The sequence below is a fragment of the Copidosoma floridanum genome, unplaced genomic scaffold (assembly GCF_036245765.1).
Source record: "Copidosoma floridanum isolate Cflo_tuat_1 unplaced genomic scaffold, Cflo_Japanese_pri ptg000020l, whole genome shotgun sequence".
NCBI classification, from domain to species: domain Eukaryota; kingdom Metazoa; phylum Arthropoda; class Insecta; order Hymenoptera; family Encyrtidae; genus Copidosoma; species Copidosoma floridanum.
Genome location: NW_028321897.1, coordinates 23,992,458 through 24,015,396, shown reverse-complemented (window position 1 = coordinate 24,015,396; position 22,939 = coordinate 23,992,458). Strand labels below are relative to the sequence as shown.

Here is a 22,939-nt window from a genome sequence, read left to right as displayed (position 1 = left end):
TATTTTTACTGTGTCATTTTCTGATTTTAAACCAACACAATCTGTCTTATCTTCGATACTATCAATGTGGCTTGCAGTTACTATTTTTTTATTCATAAGAACTCTATGACCAATATTCGCATAATCTAAAAAAACTTCTAAAGCTGCTTTTTTGTCTTGTTTTCAATTTCCTTTTTTCTCTGGTATTCTCACTAAAACTTAAATGCTATAAACTTTTTAATTTCTTATACTGAGACTTTTTCCAAACATAATTTCAAAAGATGTTATATTCTTTTAAACAGTGTGAACATGTATAATAACTCTATTTTTTAAATAAGCTGCACTTCTAACTCTTTCTGGACAAAATCAATGGGAAACCCTTGTTTCTTTTGATAAACATCAAGACATTTCCATAAGACCTCTGTAATATATTTCTAACATTTCATTTCATTCATGTACGTAAGGTAGACACGGTTCGCTAGATGAATCATTCCCGCTTACAAAATTACGTGTATCCCTATTTATATATTTCTTACTATTATTGCATCTCAATCTTTTTTTTTTTATTTTCTGTCTTACTTTCAATTTAATTGACATAGTCAAAAAAACCATTGCATTCTTGATCTTTTAATTAAATACAATACACTTTAGCGAATTTAGTGTAATCGTCGATAAAACTTATAAAATATTTCTTGCCATTCTTATCAGTAGTACTATAAGGCCCATTTAAATCAGTATTTACAATTTGATAAGCTTTTTTGCCCTTGATTTGTCATTATTAAATAATAAATTGTGCATTTTATTTTCCAAACTAATTTTACATTTTTAATAATCAGTTTTTAATTTGCCGGACAAACAATCAAGCATATTGCTTTACATAATAAATATTTACGTGGCCTAGTGTTCTGTACAATTTTTTCTTTTCTGTTAACTTATTCTTTGTCATTGAATTTGAGTCAATATACATAATTTTACTTGTCATATAATAAACATCATTATTTTTAGTAGCCAAAGTAATTAAACTTCTATTTTGTTAAAAAATCATTGACATATTTCTTACTGATACAATTTTACTTGCTTTTGTTAGTTTACCGTTACTTATTAAATTTCTATCGATATCTTGAACAAAGAAAACATTTTTTATTATATTTATTTTATTTTGACGATAAACATTAAACTCGTGACTTATATTACCAACTTTTAATGCCTTGAAAGAATGAACATTTCCTACTTTTACATTTATAGGCTTTTTTAATTCAAGGGATTCATAAAAATTTCAATCGTCATTTACAACAGGATGTGAGCAACCTCCATCAAGTTTCCATCCAACCTTGTAGCAAAGCTGTTTACTTTAACACGCGACTTATTAGATTTTTCCTTAAATTCTGCATTGAAACTACTCACGTTACCGTCTTCATTTTGATATCCTTGATTATTTTGCTGCCAATCGCTTTCTTGACAATGTTGACTAGAGCCTCTACCAGCTCTATGACCTCAGCCTCGATAACTGCGATGTTGCCACTGCTATTGTTGTTGTCGCCCGCGTCGTTGATGATGCTCATTACCTTACTCACATGAATTATTGTTTTGTCTCGTTTTCGTACATTGTGCTTTGAAGTGCCTATATTTTTTGCACGTAAAACATGCTCCATCTGTTTTTCTTTTAGTTTTAAACACACTTAAGTTGTTTTTGCTTCCATCTTTCTTTTCTTTTAATTCAAACATTTTTATTTTACTTTTTTCATGTTCAACTTACTGATTAGATTCTTGTCGCACATTGGTAAGATCATCAGTATAACTTAATAAACTAAGAAATACTTTTATCATGTAGCTTAATTTTTTTTCTCAATCACATTTACACCAGCACTTTTTTATTTATTAATAAATACTTAAAACTCAGTGAAAAATGCACCGGAATTTTCAAAGTCATTTAACTTCAATTTTTCAACCTATTTCTTACACAAATTTGCAGTGCAGTAGACTCCTTTACATATGTTTCATCAAATTCCTTAATTATTACGTACGCTGTTTATTTATTTTTCACAAATTGTAACTGATCATTTGGAATTGCAATATATATAACATTGATTGCCTTTAAGTCTTTTTCAATGAACTCTTCTTCTTCATTGGTCTTTTCCATGGCTCTTGTTGCAACTACATCACATTTCTTCAATTATAGAATCATCGTCATTCTCTTTTTTTAACACTCAAAATATTTTTCATCAAACACTGGAATTTCGAATTTATCCGCCATTTTGGTTCCTTCTCCTTCATTCAAATCTTCCAGAATTCTTTTTACTGTCAGTACTTTAGTTAATATTTTTATAAGACTTTTTCTTAAATTCTGAATTTGTGTTGGATTAACACTACGTTTTAATTTCCTTAGTTTGGATTTCCTTAGTTTGGATAACTCTTTTGGTGTTCGGATAAGGTTACAAACCCTTCGCAGGCTAGCTCTAGCTGCAAGTTTTTTTTAAGTACCCCCAAGTCCATTCCATGGCCCTTTCCCATGTAAAGTTAAAAAAAATCCCACTCAGCTAATAATTTGAAATCTTTTTCGTGGTGTAAAAGGTTAATAAAATTTTTCTTATTTTTGTATTACCCACTGGCACCGTCCAAAAAATATATTATTTTGTTAACCCCCTTTAAATATAATTTTATAAATTGTACTGATTGTTTAAAAAAAATATGGACTGCAATTGTGTCATGTCGTAAACAATCAGACATATTTACTAAACTTTTTAGCTGCAATTTGTTTTTATCATTTTTGTAACAAATATAAAATGGATGTATCGTCACTTGATCGCTATATTCCAGTAAAAACCTTGTACAGGATTTTGAATAATAAGAGAATAATTCTCAGAAGAATCACAAATGACACTACATTCATTTTTCAGTAATTTATTTTTTTTTTTTTTTCGTGTAAAAAATCTTTCTGTTTATTTACTAAAAATGAATGTGTCAATAATTTGGACAAACCCTTACTTAAGTTTTGAAAAAATTCACCAACAGATGATATTAGTATTTGTAAAGTTGTTCTTTCGGTTGTAATCTACTGTCTGTATGTAACGTTTTCAATTATTTTGTCTTGGAAAGTTTGTTCAAGTTGATTAATAATATTAGTGCCAGGACATTTATCACATTCTCCTAAAAAGCAATAAGTATATTTACTAGGATAAATCATGCGATCTAAGCAATCATGGTAATTTTTTATAGGTTGCGATGAATCAGCAGTGATTGATTTTAAATTTGCTCCGTCAATTAGTAATTTAATATTTTCATGTATTGTACACACACAGACAGAATAAGTACCAGAAGCTCCAGCTAACATGCAATGTTTGTGACGCAAACTAGCAAACTTTAAAAAACTACATTTAATTGTTGGATGTTTCATTTTGAAATGATCATATAATTCTTTTAAGTTATTTAAGACTAGTTTTTTTTTGCATATAAATTCGCGTATCACCTACTTTAATAGAAACGTAATCTTTTTGGCCTGGCATCAGTTGAGTAAAATCATCAGACTCATGAAACGTGACTATAGTACTAACAACATCTGCTTCTGAAGATAGAAGGTATTGAGTGTTTGGATAACTTAAAATACTTTTTTCTTTAGCAATTGTTTTTGCAACAGATATCATGTGATAAGTTGCTGTTGGAAAATTAATCAACGTTTTGTTGTAAGGCCAATGTCTGAAAACGGTTAAAATCTTGATTTTGTGAACTTGGTCTTGCGAAGTACTAAAACTTTCTTCTAAAGTTCTTGAAATTGTCATGTCATCATCCTCATCATCTAGACCATCGTCTGTGACGTTAAATACTTTTTTTTATTTACTTCTGCAATTTTTTAAATTTCTTCTTCGGAGTACCTTTTTTGCGTCAATTTTTTTTTTTTAATCGGTGAGGATCCTAAAGCAGTTAATCCTTTATTAAAGTATTGAAATTTATTGTTAAGTAACGCTGTATTTTCTCCAGTTGCCCCAGAGGTAGATCTACTTTCACTTTCATAGTCAGATTCTTCACTGCTCAATGTTGTTTTCCTGCTATAAATAATACAAAAACTAATTATTTATATTATTTAAAATAGCGGAAGTATAATAATTTCCATTAAATTAAAATGCAATAAAATGAGGTTTAGTAATTTAATTTTAACATTTAATTTAAAGTATTATGATTTTCCAAGAAATTTTCCAAGAATTATAATTTCCAATATCGTCATTTTTTTCTTCTTTGATACTTTTGATACGCAGACGACACGAATCGCAAATCCTTTGTTGCAGTGTCTCAGCAGTAGTTGCCAAATTTAGGGTTCAAAGCTGGCTTTCGTTTACTTTTCCCAAATTCGACACACTTTTTTTTGATGACTAATTTTTTTAAATGGATTAAAACATACATCAGTACAAACGTTTATAGATGATGATTTTTTTAACACTGTTTTAGGCATTGTTGTATGTTTTTATCTACAAATTACCTTTTATTTCTTGCTGTACTCAAACAACGGAAATCCACTTTCACTAATGGAAAAATAAAAAGATGGTGCAAACTGTTAAAAGCAGTTAAATTCAAAATGTTAGAAAGAAGCTATTAAGAAGCACGTGGAGCACTGAATGCGTAAGAGACAAACGGTCACTGCATAGCTAATTCACATATCAATAGTCTACTGCTCCTCCCTTCTACTGTTCCTACTCCTTAAAATTGAATTCCTGTCAGTGCTGCCAAAGCTACTAACACTATTTACCAAATACATGGGAAATTCAAAATCTTTAAGAAACATAAGATAGTATTTTTAATGCTCAAATTAATATTTAAGATTAGAATTTTCTACTATTTGATTCAAAATATTTTGTCGTTATTCATGTATTCATTTTCATTTATGTATTTTTTTTCCATCTTCTTGGCTAATAGAAAATGTTTTTTAATAAAAAAAATGAAACAATTATTGGTATTTAAGATATAAACATTGTAAAACAAAAATATGAGCCGTAAAATGTGACCCACGTCTCGATCTGACGTACTGAGCCAAACTAATTAATTTTTTTCTCACAGTAAAAATAACTTCTCTACAGTTTTTAAAAGCGTTTTCGATAAAAAATTTGACGCAGAATACGATAAAAATAGTAAAAAGTTGATTCATGGGTGGCACTACTGCTAAAAACCGATTCAAACATTTAAATTGTTAATACCAGTTTGAATTTTTTGACACTTTGTTTTGTAAGTACTTTTTTTAAAGCTTGTCATTTGACCTACAAATAAAAAAAAAATGAATTTCTTAGCTTAAATAGAACCGGAGTTATGAATTTTTGAAAAATAGGCTATTATCAATAAATCATCAAATTCACAAATTTTCCATCTTGTTTATTTTTCAAAATATCGAAAATAAAAAAATCCTCTTACACGCATCATTTTTTTTGGATATAGAACCCGTAAAAGAAGTTTCAGTTAAATCTTAAATGTGTCGGTCGATTTTTGTCTCAATCTGTTTGGTTTGTAGAAGAACGTCCCATATTTAACTACATAAATAAAGGTTTATTGAGATCACAAGATCTTCTGTTTGGATACTGAGAGAGACTCTACGAGAGTGTGCATGTGTGACAACGGCCATCTTTTATCTGACCCAACTGAATTACTGTATATACTAAAAATCACACCCATATTATCTCACACGCACACTGCCCATGCCGCATAATAGATGTTAATACTTATACATCTAATAATAATTCACGTTTATTTTAACAGTAGGCTAGAATTTAAGAAGTACATAAACATAATAGCAATCTTTAGCTCTATAAGTTCCCCATAAATTAACTCAAAATAGATGACATATTATATAATGGAATAGGTATTACTTTAATTTTATCATGACACACCCTTCTGATAGCAATTGGTGTTCCTATACTGTAATCTGAAAACCCTACACGGTCCAACAAACTCTTTCTTACGTCATCATTAGTAAAAAGGGCCATGTGTAAGACATGTAAATATTTAAAACTAACAAAATGTAGGATTATGAAATTTTTCTTTCCCATTACCACAACTTAAGTACCAGAGCAACAGGGTGCTGAAGCTTATTCTCTCTGTTATTTATAACTACAACGAATGAATATTATTCTACCTATTCGACAAACTAGCAAATTTGAGTAATTACTGTCAATGCTATAATAGAAAGCTGATATCTCACTTTGTAGACTCTTTGTTGGTTAACTTTGATGCTGCTGTTCCAATCTCAATAAATGCGTCAGTTTTCCCATGCCTTAAATTGTAAATATTTATAGTATTTAAAGTTTTCTTTTCAATTTGCTCTTTAGCAACTGTAGACATGGTTATAACTTTTGTGAGCCCTAAAAGCTGTTTTTTGTCAACTTTGTTAAGTTGTAGTATATTTTTTGGCAAGGAAGTTCAACGTTGGATAGCCCTAAAAAATACAGGTGGGCTAAGCTTTTTCTGGACTGAAAACGGAGTAGAGACCTCTTGGTGATCTTCTCTGGCCTGTTGTTATTTCACCAAACTGATCGAAAGGACAATTACAAAGTCCAAAGCGTTGGAGCTAGTTAGACGGGTTTTTGCCAATGTCTCCTGGTGTTTCTCTATTTTTCTTGCAAAGCTCTATCATATTAGTGATCTAAGGTAAAGAGATTTGTTCATAATGCTTGCTTGTCGTCCCGTTTTCTCAAGTTTATTTTTTCTTAATAGCTTCACTGTTCGATTCATATAATGCAGATCTCGGAGATGATTGATCATTTCGACTTAAATTCTTAGAGCGGAGAGGATAATATAGTTGCTAGTGGCCAGAGATTCCAGCCTCTGGACGAACAACTTTGACAGTGACTTCTAACAGTGAATGATTAACTTTGTTCATTAGTACCCCGCTTTCTATAGTCTTTTAGCTGATAAGTCGTTCTCAAAAATAGTAGTAAAAATGTATTTGTTAACACGGTAAATTCTAAATGGATGTTCCTTAAAAAGATTGATGAGATGGATGGTTAATTTGGTAACGTTAATACTTACTGTGGCCCTGAAAAGGGCCATTGGTGGTATTTCTAGCCATTTCTCATTATTATTATTATCATTAATATTATTATTATTATTTTTATCATTTTTATTATCATTATGACCACTACTATAATAATTATTATTATTGTTATTAGTTTTATTGTTATTATTATTGTTATTATTAGTATTATTATTATTATCATTATTATTATTATTGTTATCATTACTGTTAATATTATTATTATTATAATTATTAGTATCATCACTATTGCTATTATAAGTATTATTACTATTATTCCTCATCAACTGTTATTAATAAAAAATTGTTTACCGCTACGGGGGGAAGGGATCTTCGAGAATACCTCGTACGAGTATGTCGTTAGGACAAAAAACTGAGAAGGTAGTTGATACATTTTCTAGCCAATGCGGCTCCTTGAGCTCTTTAGGGATTTTTTCATTGGCTTGCTGTTGTAGCGATTTTGCTCTGGTAGTACCAATTTAATTGGAAGAATGGCCATGAAACCCCAAATTATTGGAACAGATTGTGCTCTAGCTAGACTTTTTTCGTATCATGCTGGCAACGGTGGTGTTTTAAACGCCGTTTATTGGTAGCACTTACTAATCTTAGTGGTTCAGAATTGAACTTGATGTCAGTTGCTTGTGTAATGAAGAAGATTGTTGTCAGTATCCGGTATATCCAGCTGCATGACTACCAACTCTATCCTTGATGCACTGCCGGTGATCTATGGTTCTTTTGTAATTCGCTTGGTTATATTTTAACTAGACCTACTTACTTCTATTGCATGTATCATACTGAACTAAAGTGAAAAGGTAGCGTATTTTTGCAAAACTTAAAGCTTACTATTTGCTTTTAATATCAATTTTTTCAAAATAAAAACTATACAACAACTATCTGAAAAATGTTAAAAATTAGTATGAAAAACTTTATCCCGATTAGTTAAGTAGTTTTTGTGGTTAGTGATTACAGTGGTTTTGGTGACTTTGCTTCATATAGCAGTAAGATTACCATGAATACGGTCTATAAGTTATTTGTGCTTACTATAATACTTTATTGCTCCCTACATTTATAAAATTCTGCTATACTCTCATCTTTAAATATGAAATCTAGCCTTCGGATTTTTTTTGCAACATAAATAATTTATGGTAAAAATTTTATTTTTCTTCTAAAAATTATGAATGCATAAATTAACAAGTTAATCAGCTTACTGTAAGAACTACAAAAACTTTTATGATATTATTTGCTTTGATATGATATTATTTAAAAAATAGATTACTAATTATCAACTTTACGGCCATTTTCTGCACTAGGTTAGGATCTTTTGGTTAAGGAGTATTAGAAGACCTAGACAGAATTTTGTGCAGATACCCATATTTGTATTTTAACGAAATAAATGCAAACAAGTTTTGTTTATGCTTTTAAACAATTTCAGACATGAGTTTGTTGTGTTTATAATTACAATAATTAACTATGAAAACTACAAAAAAATGTAATGTCACTTGTTTATCTAGATAACTAGTGGTGCACTTAAATAAATATAAAAGTAAAATAGATTATGTAATAACTGTATCTCATTGAGGTAATTGATTCTTCCTTTATTTGGTTTTATAGTTTCGGAGATTTGATTGTAGTATTTCAGAGTTATTTCTATACTTATTTATTTATTTATTTTCACCCCTTGTGAGTGGTCAGTGAAAGTGCAGTGGTTTTTAACGCTACCATGCACTTACTTTCTTACTCTCTCACTCACTCATTTGTTCGTTGCTTCAATAGCCTTCCTGGAGGCATGTGTTACAAGAAACCAAAGGTATGTCATTGCACAAATTGAATTTAAATTCTTACATTAAATGACACTATGATATTTTATCTGTCAATTATGACAAATAAAGAAATATTTGAAGATTAAAATAAAAATTAGTTAAAATATTTCGAAAAAAAAGATTTGTCGTAATAATTAGGTGAGAAAAAAAATAAAACTGAAAGGAATATTTAAATTTTGAAAAGCATTAATTTTAATCAGGAAATCGTATATAAATTTATCAATTTCTTGCGAATCAAACAAAAATTCTTTTTTACTAAAAAAACAAAAAAAAATTTAATATTTTACCAATACTTCTATGTATTTTGCACTATGCCCTTTGTTTTTTTTTTTTTTTTTAATCCATAACGTATTTTCAGTCTCATCCCCTTCTTCACTGATCTTGTAGTAGTTGCTTGTATGTTCGCTCACTCGTGCTTGTTGAATTCACTGGTGCTCGTGGGTCATCAGATGTACTCTTACAGCACAAGCCTGTATAGCCTTTGAGTACATGTCTATATGTACAGCGTGACGGAAAAAGGGTGATGATCGTAAAAAATTTACACAACTAACTCAAAAATAATTTATAACCATTAGCTTCGTTGGCAGTGACGTATCAGTTTCAGTCCAAGTGAAGTTTAGATTTATGTACACCATGGACGGAAGTAAGAAAAGTTTAGATGTCGGGTTTGTAACCGATGTAGCTGATGCACGTGAGATCTGAAAAATTGTTCAGTTAGCCACCCTAGGTGTATTAATAGCATTACTACACAAGCAAAAACTAACCTCTCATAAAATATTTTCACGTCAAAAATTTAATCTATGCTATTTAACATCAATTTTCACTTTAAAGCTCTTTATACAATTTGATGCTTTGAACCAGTATGATTATTGTGAATGTATCAAATGTAATGATTTGAACTCTTATTTTCACAAAAAATAAATTACGAGTCCCTATTCTAACACTTTTAAAAACAAAATACAATGATGTTTATTAAACTAAAGTTTCAAGTAAAAACAAGATAATTAACATAAAGTTATTTACTGTACTTTGTAATAGAATAATAGAGATGTAGAATTTTAAAGTTCTGAAACATACTATTAAGTGAAATCTACATTTTTTATGTATACTAGAAGCTATACTCTATAGATAATTTGCAAAGTACCTTATCTGAGGATACAAATTTTTTCTAAATCCTATAGAAAATCTTCTTACTTTCTCAACAAGATGAAAATTTTTAACGGTCTTAATGTTTTTAAGCAATATTACAAGACATTAGAACTAAAAGAAGAATACTACTTATCTTGTTTTCTTACAGTTGTTATCATTCTCAGATCAACCTTATTGGTGCAATCATGCACCATTTACTGAAGATACAGAGAATCTTAATTAGCAACTTTTAATTTATTACCTAATCTTTAATGGCATATCCATTAATTTACTTTTTGTTTAATTTGATATCAAAAGTTATTGTAATTTATGACATAAATCACTTATTACATACATCTCTTCGTTGTACTCCATAAAAAAAGCCATTTAGAAAAGTGAAAATTATTTCTTCCTGATATACGAATTATTTTGAACATGTTTTTGATTTTAAACTTTTTGTATATAGATCATTCCCTAAGCTCTTGTGTCAAGATAACGATGGATCTATTTCTCATAATCAGTATACAAGTATAACACATTTTGAACCTATACCACACGATCACGATTTCTGCGAAAGAATTGTTATAAATGTAAGTATAAGAAAATCTTACTTTCTTAACATTTCTTTTTATATATGAAATATTTAAAATTTGCTGTCAGACATCTTTTATTTATCTGTTTATTTAATGTTAAGCTGTTAAACAATCATATTGTTTGATTATGGAAAATGAATTAGAATTAACAACGGAAAGCTTATGTGTTACTGTACACGTTCTTTATTTTGTTCAAAGAAATCAGGATAAATAAAAATCAATAGAAAGTAGAAATTGAACGTAACAGCTATTCATCGTAAAGCACGGTTCATTTTATGATTATTTTTCTTACTTACCTTCACTAATTGTTGCTTCAAATATCTTTAAAAAATGCTGTACCATACTTCTACATAACTGTGTTTATTTTTATTCAATTTCATAAGTAGATTTAGTTGTGGCAGTTTAAACAAGATTTTATTGTATTTTTGGAGAGCCTATTAAATTTACAATCTTGATGTGTGTGGTTGCTTGGAATCATCATTGTAATATATGTTAAGTAAGTGGTGTTACTATACAGATACTTTTCTTATTAATAATAAATAAATAAATATACAATGTATTTTTAAATAATCTCTTATCTATGCAAGTTATTATAATAAATCAAGCACTAGACTCTACCTTTTAAGGTGCAAGAAGTAAGCTACTGCAGTTTAATTATATTATAGCAAAATCTTAATTTTTATGCTTACGATCAAAATAGTTAGCTATTGTTTCTTTGCAAAGAGATACTTAAATAGCTCTCAGGAGAAGTGTATGGGGTAGGGTAATAATACATATCCACATAATGAGTAATATCTTTATTTGATGAGTAATAACTTCATAATTAGTCGTAATTCATCTTTTTTTATGACGATTGGTTATAAATTCAAGTAGTTTGTTGGATTCGTGTCAGCAGGCATTGTTTTAAAATAAAGTATAAAGCGTTAAAAAAAATATTGTAAAATTGATACTTTTGCTTTTCATAAAAGAATTGTGTGAGTACCTTCAGAAATAGATATTAATGAATGTGTATATAACCACTTGATTGGATAAATTATAGATGTTTATAAATATATCATTACAATTATTTTAATAGCTCTTGAATTAGATGCACAACAGGCATTAGAAAAAGATTTTTTTCAATATACGCCATTCTTGAGCAGAAACTGTCATAGTTTGGTTTGTGAATTAAAGTTTACCAATGAATAGTCAACACGAAAAGTAGTTGGTTTTTAACAAGATAAGTAAAACCAACTTGTATGGTACTTACTAATGTTGCTTAAAACTACTGAATCTTATGTTCACATCTTTGCCTTTGCTTTATCTATTTTCTTTAATTTTGGGTGATAGGCATCAATAGCAAACACAGCTATCCTAATCTGCTGCATTATGCTGTTTCATTGCTTGTAGCAGGAACAGTTTTCTAAACAGATTTTTACTAGACTGATAAGAATCTCTGAGATTGGGAAATTATGTCAATGTTCTTTGCCTAATTATTTTGCAAAGAAAAAGTACTAGGCTCAATCAATTTATTATGTACGCAGACTTATGACCAATTTTGTACGCAGACTTATGGTACTAATCACTAAAATGATTATAACTCTTAACGTAAATAACGTATCTCTAGACAGGAAAATTGTATTTGTTCCTTTTTTTGTATGAATTATTTTGAAATTGCGGAAACTGTATGTAAACTAGTCAGATTTTAAGAAAATTAGAAAAAAGAAATTGATCGTCTTCAGCACATGTGCAGATAAGAGTGATGAGTTTTCATTATCTTATTTATCGTAATTCCATAAATTTTTAGGCCAATAAAACTTTTAAATTTAAATATGTTGTTAAAATATTTAAGCATTATGACAATTAACGGAAAATATTTTTATAAGTAATAAAACCTTAAAGGCCCTGTCGCTGGGTACAGCCCTAAAACTACCTTTAAATCTAATTGAAAGCAGCCGCATAACCTAAGACCATAAAAGCGCTTTAAGTTTGTCAAATGTAAGAGCTTGGATTACATTCTCCTTTAATTGCATAGTCATGGAGCATAATGAGCTCTTGTCACAGGAACGTACGGTAAATAAGCAATATAATCAGCAAGTTATGCGTGGCTTGCCTGAAGCCATCCACCAAAAACGACTGGATTGGTGGAAGCATAAAAATTTTATTTTGCATAATGATAACGCTTCTGATCAAAAAACATTGCTTCTGTGTACATTTCAGGTCAACAATAATACAGTCATGTTGCCTCAGCCACCTCATTTGTTAGACCTGGCTGTTGTAGTTTGTTCTGTCTCTAAGAACTAAAAAAGTATATGAAAATACGATACTATGCCATAACTTTGCAAATAAAGATGGCATGGAAGTAGGAACTCAAAGACATCACAAAAAAATATACTTTTGAGTGCTTTGAGGATACGAAAAGTTTTAACATAAGTGTATAACATCCCACAAGCATCTCTTAAAACAAGACTACATATATGTTCTCAAACAATTAAGCCATAAGAAAAATTATCGTTAAAAAAAAGTAAAACTCATGCAAGTTTGAATTTATCACTAGCATAGATATTGTATATTTATACTTATTACATTAAATATTTTTAAAAAAGGAAATTTTTGTTTCTTAAAAGAAGAGCTTTGTTTACAAAATTTATTTTTATAAGATTGCATGTGTTATTAATTGTAAATCTTATTTTTTCCCACGTAATTGTCGAGTTAAAGGAATAACTTGTAGCTTTTATTGAAGTGGATGTCCTTACATATTAATTCTTCAATATATCCGTTTTAAAAAAGTCATTTTTTACGTTAACTCATTACCGTACATCCAACATCATCTATTAAATAAATTTGCATCTTATTAGAGGATATTAGGCTTACAATGAAATTATATTTTTTCGCGAAATATGTTACATTATGCTAGCATGGTGTCACTTAAAGTGTTTGGTTCAGGGTAAAGGAAGAGCAAAGTTTTTTGACACTCGTTACAATTTGTGTTCCTTCATTAATCTTAACCATAATAAAAGATATGACGTCGCAAGCTGTGATTTCAAATAATGGATTAAAGAATATATACCAACGTTGGTATTGAGAATGACTTTTAACCATGCAGCTATAAAAAAAAATTTACTGAAAAGTATCGCTTTGTTTGAATAGCATTTGTTATCAAAATGTCGTCATCGGTGTCTTTGGCCTCAGATAAATTGATGCTGCAATCCATTTGGTTTGGAAAATCACAGAGAAAACTATTTAAGGAAAATAATAAGTTTGCTAAATTCGTCCCTAGGGTAAACTGGTATCAAAAGAATACGTCACTCTCATGTGAAACTCAATTCTGCGAAACACAATAAATCTGGCTCTACTGAAAAAGCTAAAAGCAGTTTTTTTTAATTCTGGAGATAAAGATGGCATTGCAGTAAAAAGATCTTGTTTATCAAGATAAAAAGAACTGAAAGAAATGCTCAACTGGTTGAAAAATCGCTTTTCAAGTTTGTCACTAACAGGTCTGTTTCGGTGAATGATCCTTACTGTAGCTCCTGATTGTTGAAGTTTAGCAAAAGTATTTGGTCCCTTGTAACAAACTGTCTGGAAAGCAATAAAATTGAAAAAATTATCTGAAATTCAATATACCCCAGCTTCAAGTCCAGGGAAAACCTTATTGGATGACATTGTTTATAAAGGGCTTTCGTAAAGATGATGAGAACAGTAGAATAATGACGAATAAAAGAAATGTGATCGTGGTAATATACAATGATGAAAAACAAAAGAAAACAAAAGCAATTAATGCTGTCTGATATTAAAAGCTTACATAATCAGTTCAAAGCAAAGTTTTCTGATTTTAAAATTGGCTTTTCTAAATTTGTGGAACTGCGACTAAAATGGTGTATTTTAGCTGGCTCAAGGGATACTCAAACAGTTTGTGCATATACATTATATTCAAATTTCAAGACCGTATGTAATGCAGTCAATCTCAGAAAGCTCACTGAGCGAACGAAAACCCTCATTAAAAAATATAAAGATTATTTTAGTTATATACTATGCCCTAATACAACACAACTTTGCTACTTACGAAAATCTACAACTTGCTCTCCAGTTAACGAGACATGGACTCTACGACTTTCTCATGAATGTAAATGAAAAGAAAGCGATATCGCATGTTATGTTCAGTGTATGTCGATCGACTTATCAAGGTATTATAGAAAAAGAATGTCTTCGTGCACATGATTTTATCTTTGAGTTTTGCAGCCAAACTTGAAAATCTGCTTTCCCATTATCTTATTTCTAAAAATCAATGTACATGCATAGAAAACATACGATAAGATTTTTTAAAAGGTAAAGTCTTTTTATCTGGGAGATCTACCTTCGATGTTTAGAATGCCACCCTTGCATTTCACTATAACAACAATCAGTATACAGTACATCCTGTAATATTTTTTTTTAAACGGAGATTCTCTAAGGATCCAGCAGAACTAAAAATCTTGATTCCTCATGCGTTTCTATCGACAGCTCAAAAAATATTAAAACTTAAATCATACTCAGGAATTGCAAAATCAACATGCAGGTTACAATATTAAAAGACGTTTCTGGTAATACGCCATAACATTTTTTTGTTATTACAACCATCACATGTTCAAATTGAAATACGTGTCTTTTTCTAGCAAAGGTGCTTTTTCACTTGTAAAACAATCATGTTTTTTATTAATTAAAATTTCTTATTCCTGCGATAAGTGCCTCTAATATAGTAAGTTAATCGCGTCTCAAATTAGATCTTCTTTTTTATTTTCCTGGCAAGCACGCTTCTATGTTTGGAGACCAATCCAAAAAAATAATATTTAAATACATTTTTATATTTGTTTCTGGTGTAGGTGCCCTTACTATAAGCAGGTGAGCTCTGCCATGAGTGTTACCTCCACGTGGTCAGGAGAGGTAACACTAGTCATTGAAAGTTTTTGGGATACATAATTCGAAGCAATATGATATTATTCTTATTATTATCATAAGTTTTCTAAGATTCTTAAGATACTTAGAAGATTGTAATACATTTTTTTTGAAGTTAGAAAATTTTGCAGCTAAGACATAAGATTAAATTTTACAGTTTGGTACAAAACAGTCTAAGTTTTGGGGTTGGGTGGTGACAGGGTCTCGAAATTGTAGTGTTATTTTATAGGGGTTACAGAATTACAAAGACATTGTAAGATAATAAAAGTACAATGATACAATCTCAGGTGTTATAAAGTTTATAGATTTGTATGCTTATGGGGTTGAGGAGTAGAGGGGCTTTGAGAGTTAAAAATTAAAGGGGCCATAGAATTATAATTTTATTTAAGCCTTTCAACTGGCATCTTATTTACAGCCATCATTGACATAAGGCAAGTCGTCCAAATCATATTAAATATGACTTTGGTTTATTTAACTCATAGGGTCACAGGGTTATGAGAGTTTTTAAACAGGCCTTTAAGGCTCAAAAATCCCTTGCATGCACAAACGTATTAAGCTCAAACTTGATACTCTTAGTTGCTTCAATTTTTTGACATAGGGGAGACACTTGATGTCAAATTATCTGTGTGTGTGTTCGCACGCGTGTGTGCGTGTGTGTGTGTGTGTGTGTGTGTGTGTGTGTGTTTGTATACATATGGACACAATGCATGTGTATTAACACATATATACTATTTCTTTTAAGGATAGTATATGGAGACTATTTACGGTAAGACGTTCTTACTAGCACCAAAGAGCTCCTACAAATGTAAAAGAAGTGTTAAGATCACCAGCGTAAAATAACGTTCCTAATGTTGTGTGCTAGGAACAAGTAGTATGCTGGGGACACAGACCGTCTTTCACCCTAGTACAACTTTTGTGACTTGCAATTTACCGGGGCTCTAATCTACACACCTGAGCCCAGCATTTTACTCACGATGCAGTAATACTCTGCATGCTAGAGGAACGCTAAAAACAAGAGATTGACCAGAATGCTGTTCGCTATGTAAATTGCTACTAGTAACCTCTGGTAATTTTAAATGACGTGGAAAAGTCATTTAGTTCTGTAACTATACAACTCATTTTAATAAAATCTTAAATTTAAAGCATACTTTTTACTCACAGTATTAGTAAAAGTTGTGAATAAGTGAAAAACAAATTTATATGGTTATATTTGACAAACATATGTTCAGTAATTATAATTTTGTACATGATACTTCATATAACCACGAAATTGCTTGCAAGACTTTAAACATAGAGCGAATAAAACTGGGCTTGTTACATGGCTTGAAGATCAGTAAAAGACGCATCGAAGCAGCATCATCTAACGCCACGTAGGGCTTCATGACAACGCTAGGAACAGGAAATTGACCAGCGTTGCAGCATAGTATCCATGTTCTTGGCATTCAGCTTGGGGACCAGTGTTCTAGGCAACGCAGCCGCATCAGCTATTTTGTAGTGCAGCGTCAATGCGAGAGCTCAAGTTTCTCCATTCAGATGTTGCTCCGTCTTATAGTTAACTGTGCTTAACACCTTATGGCTGCTTATTTGCTATGCAACCAATTAAGGTGGCGCTCCTAAGTAACATAAACTGTTCCTCGCTGAGATCCCCAGAATGCGCAGAGTCTTAGAGAAAAATTTTTTAATTATTAAAAAAAAAATAATTGAGGGTAAATTGATTTAATGAATTAGTGATTTAAGTGTATATTGTACTAGAGTACAGTAATACATTTTATTTTGCGTTGTCACGTGTCCTACGAAATTAAAAATCAAATATTGATCTTCACTGTGTCAAAACAACATTTATAATAATGCTTGCACTCGTGTGAAACTCATGCAAGGCAAGTAATCCCATGGAAATGTAATGTAAAAGTCTAAATGCTAATGCAACCTAACATCAATGCTTATGTTTATGTTTACTGAACGTTTCGTTATGACAAATGGACAAACGCAAGCTGTACTTGTACTTTTTGAACCTTATACAAGCGCAAGCACGTATGTTCACTTATAAATGTTGTGGCACACACACGGTATTCTTTTGCAGCTTCTAGTCAGAACCCAGCATACTCACCACTACAAACACACCAGTTTCCCTAATCCTACTTTCTTATTATATGTGATGTATGTATGGTTCACTCAAGCTACTTTAATGTAACTTTTATATCTCCTCTGCCACACTGAACGGTAGCTAAGTGGGCTAGTTAACTTACATTTTGGCTATTTATAGCTTCGAACCACATCTGCGGTAACTTTTTATTTTCTTTTTTATAGCTCATTTTATTAATAGGTACAAAAATAAGTTAATCGTAACAAAAGTTGAATTAATAACGAGTTTTGAATGTATTAATTTAAATTTACGCTTTACAAATGTGAACCAAAGTCAAATTAATAAAGCCTCAAAATTATTACATACCTTTCTTAAGCACAAAAATCGCTATTAATCACAAAATAAAAAATATTTAAGCCCCTGATTATCAAAATCTGTCAATGGGCATTAAATGTTTGTGTAATAATACATTATGTATATTTGAAGTATTTCAAAAGAATTTTCTTGTTTCCGTTGTAAAAGAGGTACAAAATAATGAGACAACAAAGTTGAAAAAATGCAGTACGGCTATAATAATAATTAAAGTTAAAATAGTGGAAAAAAATAAAAAAAAGGGTTAAAAATTTCTTTTTACCCGTAAAACTCATGGAAACTCTACTTTTTATAAAGCAAGCAATAAGGTAATGTGTTCCATATAATAACCACGGTTCCATTCCAATGTTCCATAAAAGCACAAAATATAACAATCAACATTAGCATAATCTGAGCTTACATAGATATTGGATATGTTTAAGAAAAAAAATAGTTGCTACATTATTGAATGCATTGTAACAATATGTTATGTATTATATTTAATTATTTGAGCCAACATCCATTTATTGAACAAGAAATTTAGAAACAAAATATCAATAATGGAATGAAAAAAAAATGAAATAAAAAAAGGAATAAAAAAAAAATTAACAAAAAAAAAAAACTTACATAAAGGAAATTAGAAAAAAATGAAAAAAGTTAAAAGAGACAAACCAGAGAGTGTAATGGGTCATAGGATCCATGGTAAGAACAAAGTTTTCCAAGTATAAGATGAGTGCTGAAAAGTAATTAAACATGAGATGTGTGTTGAAAAACATCATAAAGTAAGGAAACACAATTTTTTAGTTAACACGGGGGTCACGAGATACAGAGGAAGATCAAAGCTCTCAAAGAATTAGTACTATATTCTTGCAGTTCAGTTTAACAAAAACTAGAAAACCTAATGAAAGAAAAAAAAAATTAAAAAAAATAATTCAGTACTTACGATGGTTAAATTTCGTTAAAACGTTGTGTATGAATACAGTACTCACAAAGTTTAAGTGTTGTTAGTACTAAACTATTACTTTTTTTTTAATCCATTTTTTAAATTTTTGTTTTACTAAACTACATGAATGTAGAACTCATTCTTATAGAGCTTCGTTCTTCCTCTGGACCTCGTGACCCCCGTGTTACCTGAGAAATTGTGTTATAAGTCGTAAACTTATCTATACTACATACGAAAATGCTCTCATTTCAAATTGAATAGAGGTGAGTCATTTAAATTTGGTTGACACTTAAGCAAACGTTCAGTGTTCCTTAAATTATCAATCTCAGCCGCTTTCAAAGAATTCATCAATTTGCCCTTAGTGGCTGTATGTAGAACTTTAAAATCATATTCAAAATCATGATAACATTTTAATAGATGAAATTCATAATTTGACTTTTCTGCACCACTAACAAGTGGTTTAACATGTTCTTTAAAACGGTTAGCAAACGTTCTGCCAGTTTGTTCTATATACTCTTTGTCACACGACCCACGTTGCAAGCCCGACTCTTTAGGCAGTGCTGCTTTACTTTTGTTGTTTTTTATTATTATTTGTAAGCTGTTCGGCGATTCAAATTAAATATTTTGTCCATACGACTTTAACTTCTTTTTAAAAAACTCAGATTTTTTACCAAAAAATGTACAAATATTAAATAAATTTTTATCTTCTTTTAGTATGGGGTAAACATTTTGAATTGCAATTTTATTTTATACTTTTTTTATGTACTTTAAGAATGTAATTCTAATAAGGACGCCATTGCCACATTGACTTTGTACGTGTACTTATTGTGGGAAATAATAACTTGTCCTTTCGTTTCTCACAACGTTGTTCCAATAAATAAGACATAAATGTAACATGTCTGTATAATAAAGTTGCTCTATGCACACCATTAACTAATTCTAGATTTTGTACGAGTGCATCGGCAAGTGTGCTTGATCGTGGATCTGATACAGAGACTAATATGATGTTCTTAGTTAAATTACACTGTATGAATAACAAATGGCAATTACCATCTCGTGTCATTCTCAATTTACCAACAGCATTAACGCAAACCTTATCAAAAGCTTTAATAGGTGTATCTGTTAGCACTAGAGAATATGTTGTTGTTATTTGAATAATTTCTTCTTTTGACATTTGCAGCATTTAAAAACACATTTAAGAATATCATTACTTATTGGTCTAATAAAACCGTTCTCTTATTTTTGGATAAGTTTATATAATTTTCTCATATCTTTCAACAGGCATGTCATGGAGTATTTATATTATTTCATTACGCTTTTAAATTTTTGAAAAACTAAGTTTACTGTTGCAGACAGTAATTTGTATTGGTGTTTTTATAAAAGTTCAAAATAATATTTTTTTTTAATTCAGCATCTTATTTGTCTATACCATCATCCCCTCTCTAAATTTGAAAAGTTTTAAGATTTTGTCTTAATAATATTCGTCTAAGATTTAGAAGCTTTTGTTTGACTTTCTGAAGTAATTAAGTCACTAGGTGTTTTATTTATATCAATTGACGGTATATTGTGTTCTTCATAAAGTGTCATTAATATTTGGCCAACTTTTTGTTTCTTTGATTTTAAATAATTAAAGTCCAGTGCACCTCTTAATTCAACAGTCTTCAGACAGATGTGACGGGTTACGAATCTTTGCTAATAAAGTGTGTTTAATAATTAATCGTAACTATTAAACTTTATAATCTTGTAAGACTGTATATTCGTGGATTTAGGTCTTATGCTTCCCGACAGTCTGTGGGACTAGTAGAATGTCCAACGACTTATTTGTAAATGGGGGACAGAAAAAAAGAGGGTATTAGGTTTCGTGAATTATATGTGTCAACGTATTTTTTTTGGCCGGGTAAATTATATATGAATTTTTAGTACTGTTCTCTTGATATTATAAACTTGATTTGGTTTTAACTAATAAAATATTCCGAACCATTTGGTAAGCTAGTTCTTTTTACTTAGTTTTACAACGAATAACAACGAACTTACCAAACAATTTCAACAACTTAGATAAAAATATTAAGCTAATCATTAAGGACCACACTTGATGAGCGGTGGCAAGCTACTAACTCAAAGTTGCGCAGTGCGAAGAAATGCTCCTTACGCGAGGATTTACCTAAAACTTTTTCATCTTACATGCTATATGGATGGAACTTGCTGACTTTACGTATTTACACTTAGTGATTTGCTCTAGTTGTCACTTGACACTCCTAAGAGCCAGAAAGTACACAGTCAGCTTCGTAAGGTAACGACTTATGTAAGGTATGACTTTTTTAAGAGTCTTAAAATTTTATTATTAAGGGAATGAATACAATTTAAATTAAAATTGAGTAAAAATTTTTTTATTTACGCCAGTCACCGATTAACAGCTTCCCATTCTGAAAACCATAACCATCTTTAATTAATGTACATGTAAGTTTGTTGTATTTAACACTTACAAACTTAGCCGCTGGTGTGACTCATGATTCTCATGAGTTATTATGAAAGCACACAGCTCAACCGTCATCATCACCCTTGCCTCTCGTTGTCCACGTACTATAGTCAGTTAGCTACAAGCGCTCAATGTGTTCGCACCAAATATAAAACTGTATTGTACAATTGTTGTGTAATGTAAAGTTGTTAATGTAAGCTTATAACACCTAAAGCGACATAATTGTTGATTTAGGTAATCAACATTGTAACATTGTTTTAATTTTAATATTGTGTATTGTTATTTACAATTATTATTGTTATTAAAATTACAGTTATATTTTTTTCTGCATTAACTTGTGTCTGATTTTGTGCCATTCAACACCACTCCTAACCGTCCGAAGTTTTACGTTTAAAGCAACTTGAAACTTACAAATCAGCAATTATGGAAGGCAAAATCAAGGCAACATTTCTCCTATCTGCGGAAGCTCAGGATAGTAAAACCACGATTGTAAAAGTAAAGACTATCCAAATCCTGGGACAAGAAGAGAAATTTTTTTTCCCACCCGAATTTGAGCCCATCTCTCAACATACAGAATTGATAAAATTGTCAACGATCCAGGGAGCTGTAAAAAGTCTGAATGCGAGAGGAAAATTCAGAAAAATTGGCATCACGTTAACAGAAAAATTAAAAGAAGCTTACACGGATGAGGAAGGTAATGTGGTGTTTAGCGGTTACTATTTAGAGGTAGTTGATAATTTCCCCCCACCCACGGACAGCACATTGCCCACTTCTGTTAATGATAATCCGATGAAATTTGTCGCAAGCAACATGATTCTGCAAATATTTTCGAGTAAGGATCAAAACGCAAAGTCGTGGTTAGATTTATTTATTCTTGAGTGTAAAAGATTGAATATCGCCGAATCCCAGTTTCCAGAGGTTTTAAAAACTTGTTTGGAGGGACCTGCTTTAGAATGGTTTTCGGTTCTGTTTAAGTCTGGTGCTTTAATGAAGCCTTCGAATTATCGGGCACAGTCTTTTCTGGATACATTCGGGAAGATTTCTTGGTGTGAGATTGAAAAAGCTTATTCTTTCCGTTGGTTGGGTGGACCTTTCTTGGATTTTGCATTAAAAAAGAGAAATCTTTTAATAAACGTTGATCTTGATTTTAGTATAAATTTTCAAATTAATTTTATTGTGCTGGCTTTACCAAAATCCGTTAGAACACATTTAAATAAGAAAAACATAATAACAATTGAAAACTTAATGTCGGTACTGCGCACACTTAAGCAAACTGTAAACACACACACAAATACGAGGAGATCCGAGGTGGATACATATAAACAGAAACAAAAGTACTTACCTTGTCGTATTTGCGAGAAAATTGGATACCCGAACAGATTCCACCCAGAAAATTTATGTAGAAACAAAACAAATTCGATTATAAAATCAGCAGAAACAAAAAACTAAATTCGATCCCGCTTATAAAATTAAGGATATTTGTTAATGATACTGAGGCCAGTGGGCTATATGATACTGGAGCCAATGTGTCACTGATGAACTACAATTTTTATAAGACACTACCATTAACAAGCGGAATAAGCAGGATCACATCGATAAAAACATTAAATGGTTCAATACAAGCTTATAGAACAGTAACGGTAGAT

At 30.6% G+C, this 22,939-nt stretch overlaps 1 protein-coding gene across 1 annotated transcript in view; it reads left to right on the top strand.

The window, feature by feature from the left end:
• shaker (potassium voltage-gated channel protein Shaker) overlaps positions 1-22,939 on the top strand; it is a gene marked incomplete at its 5' end in the record, with an annotated part of 629,484 nt that overhangs the window by 62,480 nt on the left and 544,065 nt on the right. Inside the window, one exon of the mRNA XM_089593785.1 lies at positions 10,403-10,526. Within this exon, the coding sequence (XP_089449911.1) occupies positions 10,403-10,526 (124 nt within the window). The remainder of the gene's footprint in view (positions 1-10,402; positions 10,527-22,939) is intronic.